The 16,191-nt window shown below is 53.0% G+C and overlaps 1 protein-coding gene across 28 annotated transcripts in view; it reads left to right on the forward strand.

Annotated features, from left to right (window-relative positions):
• The window catches only part of MAST3 (microtubule associated serine/threonine kinase 3), a gene marked incomplete at its 5' end in the record, with an annotated part of 36,111 nt that overhangs the window by 8,203 nt on the left and 11,717 nt on the right, over positions 1-16,191 (forward strand). For 6 of the 28 annotated variants that reach the window (XM_080673564.1, XM_080673570.1, XM_080673579.1 and 3 more), the window contains 13 exons: positions 5,590-5,678; positions 5,758-5,830; positions 5,998-6,018; positions 6,743-6,821; positions 7,201-7,361; positions 7,535-7,610; positions 7,876-8,085; positions 8,174-8,275; positions 8,500-8,632; positions 10,062-10,123; positions 10,498-10,583; positions 11,342-11,550; positions 12,120-12,258. In XM_080673564.1, coding sequence (XP_080529690.1) covers positions 5,590-5,678; positions 5,758-5,830; positions 5,998-6,018; positions 6,743-6,821; positions 7,201-7,361; positions 7,535-7,610; positions 7,876-8,085; positions 8,174-8,275; positions 8,500-8,632; positions 10,062-10,123; positions 10,498-10,583; positions 11,342-11,550; positions 12,120-12,258 — 1,440 coding nt within the window. Of the gene's footprint in view, positions 1-2,633; positions 2,800-5,589; positions 5,679-5,757; positions 5,831-5,997; positions 6,019-6,742; positions 6,822-7,200; positions 7,362-7,534; positions 7,611-7,875; positions 8,086-8,173; positions 8,276-8,499; positions 8,633-10,061; positions 10,124-10,497; positions 10,584-11,341; positions 11,551-12,119; positions 12,259-16,191 lie in introns of those variants that run through there. The other 22 variants (XM_080673577.1, XM_080673571.1, XM_080673582.1 and 19 more) reach the window with 8 other exon arrangements.

Consider the following 16,191-nt stretch of genomic DNA (forward strand, 5'->3'; position numbering starts at 1 on the left):
GAGGTTATGTTTGAGCTGAGGTGTGGACAGACTCGGGGAGGAACCACTAGGCAGAGGGAATTGCATGTGCAAAGGTCCTGGGGCAGAACTGAGATTTTTAAAGCCTCTGTGGCTCTTAAGGGGAAAAAAGGTCTTCTGGGACAGAGGACAGGAATGGAGATGGCAGAGGCAGGGAGGTGGCTAGGTCAACATCTGGGTAGGTGATGATGGTTCTGGACCATTTCGGGTGTCCAGAGGCAGGGACTGCTGTAGCCCCCATTTAGCAAACTGAGGAAACTCGGGATCTCAGAGGCATAGGACCTCAGATTATGTTGTCCAGGGGCACCTGGGAGACAGTGTTAGGCCAGAACTGACAGAGTCAGTTCTGACTTGTTGAGACCAGCCTGTTTTAGCAGGAGGAAATGGACGCAGAGTTTGGGGCTTTAGCCTAAGTCTTGGGACTGCCTCACTCGCCACCAGGGGGCAGCAGATCCTCATTGCCTTGGGCCATTTAAGGACATGGGTCTTTGCCTCTAAACACCCTAGAAACAGGCCCCCATTTGTCCCCTCAACCTCAGGGCCTCTTGGGTCTGGCCCCTTTGATGCCCTTGTCTCCTCCTCCTTCATCTCCTCATCACTCACCCTGCTCTAGCCAAGCAGCTTCCTGAATGGCCAGCATGTGAGCTAGCACAGCCTCAGCGCCTTTGCACTTGCTGTCCTTTCTGCCCAGAGCTTTATTTTCTCCATTTCCTCTTTCCTTCGTTTTTCAAGTATCCATCAAGCCCACAGATAAGGAAGCCTTCCTTGAACACCCCCTACTTAAGAGTGCCCAAGCCCTGGTTACAGCCATTACACCCATCTATTTCTCTTATCCAGATCCCATCATGGATGTTATTTCCATGTTTTCTTGTGTGCCTATTGGGTTATTTTCTCTCCCAGAGGTCTTGGAGCAACCTTGAGGGCCAGACCTGGATCTGTCCTGGCCATCCTATACCTTCAGGGCAAGCCAGGTATACACCAGGTGCTCAGTTAATGCTTGTGGCATGGACAAAAGGGAAACAATTGGGAGGGCACTGCCTGTGGTGGTGGTGGTGGTGGTAAGAGGAGTTAAAGAAGGTCCTGAGTTGGGCCCTCACAGACAAAGGGGCAACAGAGGCTGTTCTAGGCAGGAACAGCATTGTCAGAGGAGTGTTCTCTCTGGGGCCCTGAATGCCAAGGATAGAAAGAATTTGGATTTTCTACCCAGGGTACTTGGAAACCACACAGAGTATGGGACTGAGAGGGGTGTAGACAGCTCATGGACAGGTGGGAAGGGCTACACTCCCCTTGCTGGAGACAGCTCCTGCTCCCCATGGCTTGGTCTGGTGAACCTGGAGAGCATTCCTGGGGAGATACCCAATAGATATCTGGACAAGGTGGGCCACTGAGTGTGACATGGACATGAGGGGACAGGATGGGGAGCCTGAGAAAGACGAGAAGAAAAATCAGTAGCAAGAGAGATGAGCAGGTTAGGGCTACACACTAGGCAGCAGCATGCCCCCTATACCTCAGTCTCCCTTCTCAGATATGTGATCTGGGTGGCAGCGTCAGCCCTGGGCCAGTTACCAAAGTGTCATGTTGCCTGTGAAGGGGCCGCCCTCAGAGTGATGTTGACCCTGACTTACTGGGACTGTCATGAGAGGAGGAAGCATTAATTTACTGCCTACTGTATGAGACATTTCTCCTTCCATAGTGAACATGATGTACTGTACACCCTCAGCCGGGTAACAGTCACTTTCTGTGCTTCCAATTCTTTCCATTTTCACGAGGGATATGTGTAGATGGGCAAACAGAGGCCTGGAAGTTAGCCTGATGCCACATTTACATATAATTCGTGTAATCATCTTGTCAGCCTGTTTTCCTCCCATTTTATAGTTGAAAAGACTGCGACTTGCAAAATTACATCAAGCATCCGATTCCTGACTGTAGCCAGGCTGATGGTCTTTTCTGTCACACAGACAGGCAGAGCATAGCATGCCAGAGGCCCTGACTCAGTTTGCTAAACAATCCCTCTGTGCCAGCCCAGTACTGGGAGATGCTGGAAACCCAAGGAGCCCAAGCCTGGGGAAGACAAAAGCCGAGAGATATAAGAGAAGGCTTCCTGGAGGAGGGGACGCTGGATTTTGCCAGACACGAAGGGTATTCCAAAGAGTGGAGCCAGCGTAGGCGTGGTAGCATGAGCCCGGCCTAGCCGCTGGATGGGCCGCGAGTGTCGCACTGAGCTGAAGGGGTTCGCGCCGCTGGAGAGAAGGAAAGGGCGGGCCGTGATCAGAATTACATTTTATGGGAAAGGAGCCATGTTCCAAGGCCCAACCTCCAAGTACCGCCAACGCCCCGCCCCCGCCGCTCCCATCCTAGCAACGGCCGGACCTTTCCACGCAAGGCCCAGGCAACGCCCCGCCCCTCCGCCCGCGGCCCTCGCAACACTCCACCCACTCGGCTGCACGCGGGGCTGCCGGCACAGCTTCCGCCTCGCTCACCCCGCCCCCGACAGGCCCCGCTGGGCGGGGTCCCCCGGCGCGCGCTTCCTCCTCGCCACCCCACCCTAGCCCCGCGGCGCCCCCCCACCCTATGCCCTCCCTGCGCTACCGGGCTCCTGGAGCCGATCCCGCCGCGGAGGCTTGCCCCCGGCCGCCGCCGGCTGCGCCCACGCGCCTCCCGGGCCTTGGGCGGCACAAAGGGAAGAAGCAGCATGTCTGACCCCAGCTACTGGACGGCGGTGGCGGCTCCCGGCCACCGAAGCCGCTTGGCCAAGGGTGCGCTGCTGCAGCGTTCCAAGAGGTAGGGGGGCATGCGGGGTAAAGCGCGGCGGCCGGCGGAATAGACACTAGTTGCCAGGAGTGTGTCTGGGCGGCGTGGCGAGGGCCACTGTGCGCGACGGTAGGGGGACGGAGAAGGACGCTCTGGGATCGAGGCATCGCAGGTGTCCCAGACACCCTTCTTGGGTTCCTCGTTACCCGCACTGGGGTGAGTGTGTGCCAGTCAGGGTCCCAGCTGGGGTACTAATGAGGCAGCAGTGAGTTGAGACAGGATTCGAACCCAGGGCTCTAGTCCCGGGCCGAACTGGGGAGGTGCTTCTTGGAAAAACTGATGCTGATCTCTCCCTGGGGCCCAGCTAGAAATGTTGATTCACAAACAAACATTTACAGCACGCGGCTGGCGAGCATGTGTCAGGAGCGCCAATAGCTGGGTTTAACCTGGAACAAAGCCTGGCCTGACTTGGAATCTCAGTTTCCCCTTCTGAAAACCAGAGACTAAGCGAAGGCTGTGGGCTCTACCGGACCTAGATTCAAATGCCAGCTCAGGCACTGCCAGGCAGTGTGACCTCAACCCGTTCCTTTATCTCTTTGTGCTTGGGTGTCTCATCGGTGCTGGGATAGGACATTTCCCAAAGGGGCGCAACAGGCAGAGGCTGGGTGGTGGAACCTTGAATGCTAAGTCCAAGGGTTTAGGCTCTTCTCCCAGACCCTGGAGAGCCATAGAGGGCTTATGAGCACCTCAGGGATTGGGTGCAGGAATTGGCCTCAGGCCCCTGTTTTCTCCCATATTCTCATTCTCTGTTGAACCACATGGGTGATGATTGAACTTCAGGGTCCTGGGCCTTTTCCAGGGAGGGCCGTGCAAATGGTCAGCATTCAATAGATGCTCAGAAAGTGAGCAGACTTCCCCACTGACATCTCCAATTAGGCTGTTTTCAAAAAGACCCCACCTGAGAGGAAGAGGTAGGCCGCCAAGTATTTTTCCCAAATGCTGTTGAAAGTGACAAATGATGGGAGTGGAGGTGGGGGTAAGGAACCAGGTGAGGGGCAGGGAGAGGATGTGGGACTGGTTTGTGTGTGAGGTGGGGGTGGGCAGGAAGTTTTGCAGGAACCTGTGGGTTTCACTTTTGCTTCTGCACCTCAGTCTAGAAGACAATCCCTGTGGCTGTTGATCTGTGGCCTCAGTTTCCCAGGCTGGGAAATGGGTACATCTGGTCTCTCCCACCTCCTGTCAATTTGTTGGAATTGACAAATGGTGACTTAATTATCTGGGGAGGCATGACCTACACTCTGACAATGCACCAGGCCCTACAAGCCAACAGTACTACATGTACCCACCACCATTTACCCAGTGCTGGCCCAAAGCTGAGCTTGGTGTATTGGTTTTATCACATCGTCCCAGCACCTTGCCTGGTGTACAGATGGGGAAACTGAGGCTCAGAGGAATAGCAGTGAGCAGGCTGGATCCAAACACCAACCCCCACGCCTTTCTTCTCGCCTGGATTAGAGGCTGACCACGCTTTCCCACACCTTGTCCTACACTGTGCCTTCTCCCTGGGACACTGTTCCTGGCCCTGTGAAGCCTGAGGTTTCTTCTCCCTCCCTGTGCAGAGTGCTGTGGCTGAGCTGCGTTGGCAGCTGGGGTGTGTGGGCTGATGCACTTGCTGAACAAGTAGAGCTGTTGCTGGGCGACTGTTCTGGGGGAGTTAAAAGGGGTGGCTGGAGACAATGTCGTTCCCAACTTCCCTCTGTCAGGGTGGGTACTGGGGCCAGGGCACAAGGTACAGGTGGACTCAGCCTGAGCTGGGGGCTGGTGGCCAGCGGAGCTGGGATGGAATGAAGGAAGGAAATGTGTTGGCAGAACAGAAGACAGGGCACAACTGCACAAGATCCTGACTCTAGGTTTTTGTTTTATTTTAAATATTTTTTATTGATTTCAGAGAGGAAGAGAGAGGGAGAGAAAGATAGAAACATCAATGATCAGAGAGAATCATTGATCGGCTGCCTCCTGCACACCCCACACTGGCATGTGCCCTAACCGGGAATCAAACCATAACCTCCTAGTTCATAGCTTGATGCTCAACCACTGAGCTACGGCAGCCCAGTGACTTTAGGATTTTTAAGAGTCAGGCTGGCATTTTGGGGGCATTTGGGGGAGGAACGTTGCCAAGAGATGGGGCAGTGGCCCTGGGAAAAAGTGCATGGAATGGGGTGGGGGCCTGCCTTAACCCACGTGTGGGCTCCAGAGTCCTCTCTACCCTCTGCCTTATTTCCCAGAGTTCCTGACAGTGGCCACAGCATGGGAAAGGTGTGGGGGTGGGAGTGTGAACACCAAATCCTGGAAAGTCAGTGACCACCAGGAGGCCGGAAGTGCTTCATGCCACCACTGATAATAACAGTAATAGCAGATTTAATAAAAATAATATTTGTCTGCCCTGACCGGTTTGGCTCAGTGGATAGAGCGTCGGCCTGCGGATTGAAGGGTCCCGGGTCCGATTCCGGTCAAGGGCATGTGCCTTGGTTGCGGGCACATACTCAGGGGAGTGTGCAGGAGGCAGTTGATAGATGTTTCTAACTCTCTATCCCTCTCCTTTCCTCTCTGTAAAAAATCAATAAAATATATTAAAAAATAATAAAAATAATATTTGTCAAATATGACTCCCACTGGGCCTCTAAGGAAGGGCCCTGGGGGAGTCCAGTCAGGGGCGGAGCAGGAGTGGTCGTGCCCAGTTTCCTATCCGGCCGCAAAGCCAGCTGCATGTGTGCTCCGGCCTGGGCCAACGCCTAACCCTGTCCCCACCTGCCCCTACAGCTGCCGCAGTGGGAACCGTAAGAGCCTCGTGGTAGGAACACCCTCACCAACCCTTTCCAGGCCCCTGTCACCGTTGTCAGTCCCAACTGGTGAGCATGGGAGCAAGCGGGTGGGTGCTGTGTCCTCTCTCCACCCCGATGACTCAGTTTCCCCTGGCCTCCTGATCAGCAGGCAACAGCCCCCTGGATAGTCCCCGGAACTTCTCAGCTGTGTCAGCTGTCAACTTCCCCTTTGCCCGGAGGTGAGTGGTCCCTGGCTTTGGGGGATGGTGTCCTCATGACTGCTGAGGGTACAGGCAGGGTGTGTTCGCTTGATGGACTTGCCTCCTCACTGGCCTTTTCCCCTCCCCGGCCCTGCCCTGTGTTGGCCCCTCCCTCTGGTTTCTGCCCCTGCCTCCGTCTTCTGCAGCCACATCTCTCGAACAGACAGGTAATGTCAACAAGTTCTAGGGGTGGGGTGAGAGGGGACACCACCGGGTCTAAGAAATATTAATTGAGTGAAAGCAATTTACTCGTTTAATAGGAGTTTAACAAGAGTTCATGGAGGATCTGTTATGTGCCAGGCATTTGTTTTATTTTTTAATTTACTGATGGATTTTAGGGGGGTGGGGGAGAGAAACATCAATTGGTTGTTCCAGTTATTTATGCATTCATTGGTTGCTTCTTGTATGTGCGCCCTGATTAGGGATTGAACCCGCAATCTTGGCGGGTTGGTACGACGCTCTAACAAACTGAGCTACCCCAGCCAGGGCACGTGTGCCAGGCTTTTACATGTCACTTATTCATTCAACATTTATGGAGTGCCCGCTGGGAGGCTGAGGAATGGGAGGCTGGCCTTTGGCTTTTGGGGAGTCCTCAGTCTGGTGGAGGCAGCCAGCATGTACCCCAGCAGGTGCAACTCCGAGAGGTGGCAGCTTTGCCAGGGGCGGGGGGAGAGGGGGGCACTGGCTGCTGGAGTCAGGGAGGACTTCTGGAGGAGATGTCTAAAGGACGAGGGAGAAACATAGTGGACTTGGCCACCCTGACTTGCTATTCTAGGCCTTATAGAGTTCTTCCTCCAATGGGGCCAGAATCTTGCAGCCACAGTGTTTGCACTTGGTCCCCACAAACCACAGGGGCCCTGTCTTCCTTCCAATTCTGGTTCTCCTTTCCAGGGCTGATGGCAGAAGATGGTCCCTCGCATCCCTCCCGTCTTCTGGCTATGGAACCAACACTCCCAGCTCCACCGTCTCGGTACCTTGGCGGGCAGACAGGCGGGTGCAGGGTTGGAGAGGGACATCTCTTTGTGTTTTACAAGGGATCAGATAGCTGTGCAGTCAGCAGGTTCCTGGCTGCTGCCTCTGTGCTGTGTTCTAGGCGATGTGGGGGACCCTGAGAGGACCTGGCCTTAGTCCCGGGGCTCCCCTAGGGTACACAGATTCTCACAGGGCCTAGCCAGAGGGGATCTTGGCGCTGCCTTGGGGAACAGGCAGAGAGGACTTCTTGGAGGAGGGGGCATCAAGGCTGGGGTATTAAGGGATAGGAGCCAGGCATTCTGGGCCTTGAGGGGTAGTGCTGGGGTCCTGGCTGTGGTGCTGACCATCAGCCCGTGACTCTGACATCCTCCTGCCAGTCGAGCTCATCCTCCCGGGAGCATCTCCACCAGCTTCCTTTCCAACCGACGCCAGACGAACTGTGTTTCCTGTCCAAGCATTTCCGCAGCTCAGAGAGTGTGGCTGATGAGGAGGGTGGCCACCGCTCACCCCGCCTTCGACCCCGCTCCCGTAGCCTCAGGTGGGCTTTGACCTCTAGCCCATGCCCTGGCACCTCCCTGGGCTGGCTTTTGGATTAAAACATGGCTCCTCCTCTCCCTTCTGGCCTTGACCCTGTCCTAGCCTGGCTCAGCCCCCTTCCCCTGGGCTGGGTCTCAGGTCCTATGTCACAAGCTGATCATCACCCCCCTTCAGCCCTGGACGCACAACAGGAACCTTCGACAATGAGATCGTCATGATGAATCATGTGTACCGGGAGAGGTTCCCAAAGGTGGGCAGTGCCATGTGGCTGGATGGGCCCCAACACCCCTCCACGTTGCTGCCCCTCTGTGACAGACAGGCATTCTCTGTCTTGGCTGTGTCCCCACATCTGTCCATTTCTATTTTTCCCTCTGGGTCTCAGATGTTCCCCCAGTCCTCCAACCCCATCAGCTTCATGGTCACCTCTCTCTCCCCACTGTCTCTCCTGCCCTCCATCTGCATGTATTGTTCCCCAGTCCCGTCCAATGACCAGGTCACCCATCTCCCCCCGCCAGGCCACGGCCCAGATGGAGAGCCGTCTGCAGGAGTTCCTCACTGCCTTCTCGCCCGGTGCCCAGCTGGCACTGGCCGATGGCGTCCTGGGCTTCATCCACCACCAGATTGTTGAGCTGGCCCGCGACTGCCTGGCCAAGTCTGGAGAGGCCCTTGTCACCTCCCGCTACTTCCTGGAGATGCAAGAGAAGCTGGAGAGGCTGCTGCAGGATGTGTGTGGGGGGCTTGGGGCTGGGGGTCCCCAGGTGGGGCAGGACAGGGACAGGGCCTATGAGTGATGTCCCGCCCACCTGCCTCCAGGCCCACGAGCGCTCGGACAGTGAGGAGGTCGGCTTCATTGTCCAGCTGGTCCGGAAGCTGCTGATCATCATCTCGCGACCAGCAAGGCTCCTTGAGTGCCTCGTGAGTCTCCTCAATGCAGAGGTCTAGCAGAGCTCAGACCAGGTCCCCAAGAGACAAGACACAGATCTCATTGTGTAGGGCCTGGAGAGGCTGCCGGCCTGGGGTGGGCTTCCTGAAGGAGGGGACCCCAGGGACAAGTTGGAACCACAGGTCAGAGAAAACAGCATTTGCAAAGGCCTGGAGGAGAGACCAAGCCTTGGCTGACCAGAGCTCTGCACCCCCAGGAGTTTGACCCTGAAGAATTCTACCACCTGCTGGAGGCCGCCGAAGGCCAGGCTCGAGAGGGCCAGGGCATCAAGACGGACCTGCCGCAGTACATCATTGGACAGCTGGGCCTGGCTAAGGACCCTCTTGAGGGTGAGCTGACGTGGGGCAGGGAGGTAAAGGAGACAGAGGAGAGGCTGGGGCATAGTCATATTATCCTTGTCTCTCTGTTTTCTGCCTTTGGTCACCTATGGGACCTGCTATGGGGAAAGGGCCCAAGATTCCAGGGTCAGGTGCACATTGGGCCCCCTGACCTTCCAGGGCCTTGGGATCTCTGTGTTCTCAAATGCCAAGTTGAAATGGGCCAGGGCACCAGGGGACCACCACTGGCATTGACATTCACATCGTCCTGCAAATTCTCAAAGCCTGTTTCCAGTCTCATCCAAAAGTGGCCCCCGGGGTGGACTCGGAGTCAGTTCAGGCCACTTGCAGACAAGAACTCCACCAAACGGCCAGGATAGGGGAGCCAAGATGAAACTGGGAATGGCCTGTCCTGGGGTGGTCAGGGCAGGCTCTGGGAAGAGGTGATGTTCAGGCTGAGGATGGAGAGGTGACCAGATGCAGATCTGAGAGAGAAAAAGGGGGAGCTAGGCAGGGGAACTACAAAGGCCCTGAGGTGGGACGATTCCTGGCATGTCGGAAGAGCAGTGGAGAAGGGTATAGCTGAGGAAAGGGGAGCTGGTTGGAGGCAAGGGGGTTGGCAGGGCCTGGTTATTGGCCAGTGTTTATCTAGCGTTATTACTGTGCTAACATGCGACTAAGCTGCCATTGTCCCCATTTAAAGCTGGAAAGACTGAGGCTCTAGGGGATCAGACTCAGGTGTGCCTGAGGCCAGACCACTGGTGGACTGGGCTTGTGGCCGAAGCTGGCTTCCTGTCTGTCCAGTGAAAATAACTCAGGTAGCACTGGGGGTGGGCCTGCTGTCAGAGAGTGTAGGAACTGGTGAGGCAGATGGCGGCTGAGGCTGTGGGGGCAGAACACCCCCCCCCAATACCTCGGGGGGCCCACTGAGAGTGGAAGGGGCTGCATTTGAACCAGGTCTCTCTCACCCCTGAGGCTTCACCACCCTATTCCAGACAAACTCTGGAACCATGAGACTTCTTTGCAACTGTCACAGCTCACAATTCATGGACCACTCACCATGACCAGCCTTTTGCCAAGACCTGGGGCGGGACTGTAAGGGGGCTCCTCCCCCTTGGCCACGCCCTGAGCTAGGAGGTTTTTAGGAGCCAGTGTCACAACTGGTGTTCACTGGTCCAGAGTTTGGAGCCAGGGTTTGATGAAAGCTGAGTAGTTGGAGCTTGGGCTGCCTGCTAGTCCTAGACAGTTCCTCCGTTGTTTAGTCCAGCTTCCTGAGTCTCGCTCAGACTTGGACACGGTAAGGGCCCATTGGCAGTATCATGGGGGCTGGGCAGGGGAGGCTTCACATCCCTAGCCCCAGATGAGCCTTGGGGGCCTCAGGAAATCTGGGTGATAGGCAAAGTGTAGAGGCCCCATTCAAGGCTCCTCCCTTGTCTTGCAGAGATGGTGCCTCTGAGTCACCTTGATGACAAAGGACAGCCCCCAGCACCTGAGTCCCTGGAGGTGAGGCACGGAGTTTTGGGTCCCCACACCTGTCTTGTTCTTTCCAGGCAGCTATAGGAGGGGCTGCGTTTGCAGAAGTTTTGCATGACTGGTGCTTAATAAATGCCTGTGACTATGAGGGAAACGTGGGGGAAATTAGATTGCTGCGCTGTGAGGTAGGGCAGGGCTGGAGGGGGCACTGGAAAGGTTTTGAAGGATGTGTAGGAGTTTTCTGGGTAAAGGGCACATCTTGAGCAAAAGCTCAGAAACTTGGACACTGAGGTGGAGAAGTTTAGATGGGAGAGAAAGTGGCATCAGGCACCAAGACTTGGGGGCCAGAGGAGCCCAAACCACTCCTCAGGGAGTCAGGACCCTGAGCCCTTCTTGTCTCACAGAGCCGTGCCCTGGTTGGTCCATCACGGAGGAAGCCATGTGAGAATGACTTTGAGACCATCAAGCTCATTAGCAATGGGGCCTATGGGTGAGTCCTTGGGTCCCCCTTACACCCATTTCTCAGATGCCTACAGAGATGGCTAAGGCCCAGCAGCCCCTGAGTATACAAGCAGGGAAACGGAGGCCTGCAGAGGGATATAGAGATGCAACACAGCGGGCATGGCCTTGAATGTACTCATCCTTGATCCGGGTGTAGGGGGTTCTGGTCAGGAAAAAAGATGACCACATGGTGGCAGTAGCATGCAGTGAGCATTATTTGCCACTTGGACAGATTTGCAGAGGGGTGGGAGTGGGGAGTCCCTGACAGCATGAGACCATCAGAGCAAGATGGGGGAGGGGGCCAGTGGCCAGGTGGGGAGTCTTTGGGTCAGAGAGCCCCAAAGGACAGCAACAGCATGTGTAGGTTCCTTATAACCCTAGGATTTATCTGTGTCTGGGAGCCGTTGGGTACAGTTTCATCAAGTATATAAAGCCAGCAGGCACTACATGGATAAAAATGTGCTCATTTGGATTCTATGTAATGGGTCTCAGCCTGCTATGAATGAATAAATACTCTAAGGGCCAGTACACCAGGGCCATGTCGGGTTCATTTGTAGGACACCAAGGAGGGCAGCTTAAACCTATGGTGGCTGCTTTGGGAGAGGGGCCAGGTATGGAGAAAGGTGTCCCAGATGGAGAGCCCAGCACACACCAGCGCCCAGCAGATTGGGTCCTAGGCCCAGGTTGGTTCCCTGTGCCTGCCAGGGCCTTGCGCGCAGGCCTCAGCCAGCCCGGCCTTCCTCCCAGGGCCGTCTACCTGGTGCGGCACCGGGACACTCGCCAGCGCTTCGCCATCAAGAAGATCAACAAGCAGAACCTGATCCTGCGCAACCAGATCCAGCAGGTCTTCGTGGAGCGCGACATCCTCACCTTCGCCGAGAACCCCTTTGTGGTCAGCATGTTCTGCTCCTTTGAGACCCGGCGCCACCTCTGCATGGTCATGGAGTACGTGGAAGGTGCGGTCCCCAGGGTTGGCATGCCTCCAGCAGCAGGGAGCTCACCCTCTACCTGGGAGAAAGCCCTTCCTTGGGCCAGGTTGGGATCTGTTCTGTCCTCCAGGGGGTCGCAGCCTCCCTTGGAGGCCCTCAGTCTAAGATGGGGGATCAGGGCAGGTGGGACCCCTGGAGGATAGGGGAAAGATGTACATCCTTGCAGGGGAGACTGGTGGACAGAGGCCTGGAGGCTGGGAGGAACAGGGTGAGGAGTTACGGCTTTAGGTTTGCAGTTCAGAATGGAGCAGTACCTTCAGGTAAGTGCATGAACAGGCACTGAGGTGCTGCCAGGCAAGGAGAGAGCATGCACTTTGGGGGCACCAGCTGTGTACAGGGAAAAAACTGTGCACTTAATAGAGCTGCTCCTCTTTCCGGGGAAAATCAGGAGTCAGGGTCTATCCTCCCCAAACCCCCATTTGGTTCCCCACCCAGATTCAGGACCCACTGGGGACCTTATACACCAGACGGGGAGTTACAGAGGCATTGGGCAGGGCTGTAGAGACTGTGCCTCTGAGCACATCTGCCCCTTGCAGGCGGTGACTGTGCCACGCTTTTGAAGAACATGGGCCCGCTGCCCGTGGACATGGCCCGCATGTACTTCGCAGAGACGGTACTGGCGCTAGAATACCTGCACAATTACGGCATTGTGCACAGAGACCTCAAGCCTGACAAGTAAGCTGCTGAGGCCTCAGGGCGGTCCCCGGAGGGTTGGGGGTGGGGTTTGGAGCCATGCAGAGGGGCGGGGCATCAGTGGCATCTGGGGCTGCTCAGGAGCCCCACCTATCTGGATTCTGTTGGCAACATGGGGCCCCTACTGTCAGGAAGGCAGGGAACTTGCACATCTTGAGCATCTGGTGTGTACAGAGGAGAGCAGTTACTTAATAGGCACTTCTTGTATACAGGGAAAGGACTGTACTTAGGAGGTGGTGCCAGGAAAGGGGAGGGAATGTGCACTTAGGATGCAGAACTGTACATGGGAAGGGATCATGCACTCAGAGCTGCTACTGCACAAGGGGAAAGAACATGCACTTATGAGGCGCCAGCTATATACAGGGAAAAGGAACATGCATGTTGCAAACCTTTTATGTGAAGAAAGGGACTGTGCATGTCTTGAGCACGTGTTGTGTTTTAGTTCAGGAAAGAAAGGAAGAGACCATGTTTATTGGTTTTATTTGGGATATTTGTTTTATTCTAGCGTTTAGTAAGCACCTACTGTGTGCCATTTTCTCTGTGGGTGGCTGGGAGACATGAGTGTGAATGTGAATAATCTTCCATGCTTTGTAGTCCCTACATAATTTTCAAAGCACTCTCCCTTGCATTATTTGAGCACCTGCTGTGTACAGAGGAAAAGGCCACCCATATATTGAGTGCCCTTTGGATATGAGGCAAGAACCACATGTTTCTTAGGTACTTGCTATTGGAAGTGTAAACGTAAGTGGTAAGAGCCCTGTGTGTTTTCAGAGCACCTTGTAATTTGCGAGTGGCTTAGAAAACAAAGCAGATGTGTATTTGGCACCTGCTGTATACCTGGCCTGTGTTCAATGCTCTAAGGAAGCTTTGTGCCCAACAGGCCTCTTTTTTTTTTTTTTTTTTTAATATATTTTATTGATTTTTTTTTCCTTAGAGGAAGGGAGAGGGATAAAGAGTTAGAAACATCGATGAGAGAGAAACATCGATCAGCTGCCTCTTGCACACTCCCTACTGGGTATGTGTCCGCAACCAAGGTACATTCCCTTGACTGGAATCGAACCTGGGACCCTTGAGTCCGCAGGCCGACACTCTATCCACTGAGCAAACCAGTTAGGGCCCAACAGGCCTCTTTGAGATCATCCTAGGGTGGGGTGGGATGGGGTCTTCCGAGTGTCTCAGGCCAGGCCCCAGTGGAGAGCCTGTCCCTTTCAGCATCCTCACCTGCAAGACGGGGCTAGAAGGTGCCCAACTTTGAAGGGTTGAGGGAGGGATAGGTGCACACAGTAGGTGCTTGAGATAAATATTATTCTGTTTTCCCTTTGGAAAATTTCAAATGCAGCCCAAAGTCAAGAGAAGGTACATTAGTTCCCTAGGGCTGCCATAACAAAATACCATAGACTGGGCAGTTTAAACAACAGAAATTATTCTCACAGTCTGGACCCCGGAAGTCCAAGATCAAGGTGTCAGCAGGGCCGCATCCTCCCTGAAGGCACCAGGGAGGGACTGTTCCAGGGATCCCTCCCTGCTTCTGGTAGTTCCTTGGTTTGTGGCAGTATCACTTCAGTGTTCACATGACATCCTCTCTATGCATGTCTGTGTCCAAATTTTCCCTTTTTACAAGGACACCAGTCACATTGGATTAGAGGCTGCCCTACTCCAATTTGACCTTATTTTAAGTAATCACATGTCCAACAACTGTCTCCAAATAAGGTCACGTCCATAGTTACTAGGGGTGAGGACTTCACCGTGTGTATTTTGGGGGGACACACTTCAGCCCATCACAGAAGGGTATAGTGCCCACTCTCATACTCAGATTCCACAGCTACCAACACTTGGCCAGTCCTTTCCTCCCTCCCTGCTGGATGATTTGAAGGAAATCCAGGCATCGTATCATTTCATTTATAAGAAGAAAAAAATTTAAATAGCAGATACAGTCAGCGTTCAAGAAATGAACGTTTTTGCCCGGCCAGTGTGGCTCAGCGGTTGAGCGTTGACGTATGAACCAGGAGATCATGGTTCGATACCTGGTCAGGGCACATACCTGGGTTGCAGGCTCAATCCCCAGTGGGGGGCACGCAGGAGGCAGCCGATCAGGGATTCTCTCTTATCATTGATGTTCCTCTTGGAAATCAATTATATATATGTATATATATTTACAAAATAAACGTTTTTTAGACAGTGTGCCCATAGGAGCTCACGGCCTTGGTGTCGGAGCACATGGCTGCACCTGATAGCTATACCAAGTGTTTTTTACGCAGCTGTTGCACACAGTGGCTGCTCAAGAAACAACCTTATTTTTAAACAGCGAATACATATAACAAGTGCACAGAATTGTTTTTTACAGAGTTGAGGTAAGCACATGGTGCCTTGGCTATATACAGTGAGCTATACAGGAACTTATTTTTAAGCAGCAGAGGTTTCTAGGAGGTACATGAAAATGTGACTATAAAGATGGAGCATGTAATTCGATCATTTGGTAAATCATTTCTGTATTTAAGCAAGAAAACAAACAGCAGTACAAGTTTTTTGTTGTTTTTTTCATCCTTACCCAAGGATATGTCTTATTGATTGATTGATTTTTTTTTTAGAGAGAGAAAAGGAGAGAGAGCAAGAGGAAGAGAGAGAGAAAGATCGAGGTAAGAGAGATTCATAGATCGGTTGCCTCCCGTATGCGCCCTGACTGGAGATCAAACCACAGCCTTTAAGTTTATGTGGGCCACAAAAAATCAAAAGCTTCCATTTTCATAGAAACGTAGGTTTATTTCGATAGAGACTTGATGAATACAAAGGGCTGAAATAAAAGTAATCGTTACATAAAATAATAGAACATTTTAATAAAAATTAATTTTTTTTCTTGAACATTAACTTACCAGACACTGAATAACTGCACAAATTAATAAGCATAATGCAAATAAACCTATTTTTCTTGTTCTCCAAAAGCGAAATATTTCCTGTTGCACACACCAAACAAGTCAGTACAAGATTAGTGACGTGGCAATGGGCTGCTAAAATATTTGCTGCTAGTATTAGTGGAGAGAAATGGTGCGCCTGCATGTAAGGCATGTAAGGGAAATGAATGCAACATGATTATAGTAATCAGTCATTAGCGAACGTTGTAGTTTGTTATTAATAATTATTATAACAGTATTGTGAAAATTGTTAAGAAAATTTTATTAAAACGTTTCTTACATACCGTTATATTGTCTGGGCCACAAAAATATTTGTTGTGGGCAGTGAGTTTGACATGCTTGGTGTACAGGATGACACTTGAACCAACAGAGCCACGTGGCCAGGGCTAGATGTGCAAGTTTTTAAAAAATGGGTCCAGCCCTGGCCAGTTTGGCTCAGTGAATAGAGCGTTGGCCTGCAGACTGAAGGGTCCCGGGTTCGATTCTGGTCAAGGGCATGTACCTCGGTTGCAGGCACATCCCCAGTAGGAGGTGTGCAGGAGGCAGCTGATCAATGTTTCTCTCTCATCGATGTTTCTAACTCTCTTTCCCTCTCCCTTCCTCTCTGTAAAAAATCAATAAAATATATTTAAAAATAAAATAAAATGGGTCTCCTACGAGGTGCACATATATTTCTGTGTACATCAGGTGCTTGAGATATATTCAATTTTCTTTTTTTTAATATATTTTTATTGATTTTAGAGAGAAAGGGAGAGGGAGAGATAGAAAACATCTATAATGAGAGAGAATCATGGATTGGCTGCCTCCTGCACACACACACCCTCCCCACGGGGGATTGAGCCAGAAACCCAGGCATGTGCCCTGACTGGGAATTGAACTGTGACCTCCTAATTCATAGGTCGATGCTCAACCACTGAGCTGCACTGGCCAGGCTCAATTTTCAACATGGAATGTAAACAATAGGTGCTTGCAAAGTGTTTAATTTGTTACAGTAATGGATGTGTGT

Source organism: Plecotus auritus (genome assembly GCF_963455305.1).
Source record: "Plecotus auritus genome assembly, chromosome: 6".
NCBI classification, from domain to species: domain Eukaryota; kingdom Metazoa; phylum Chordata; class Mammalia; order Chiroptera; family Vespertilionidae; genus Plecotus; species Plecotus auritus.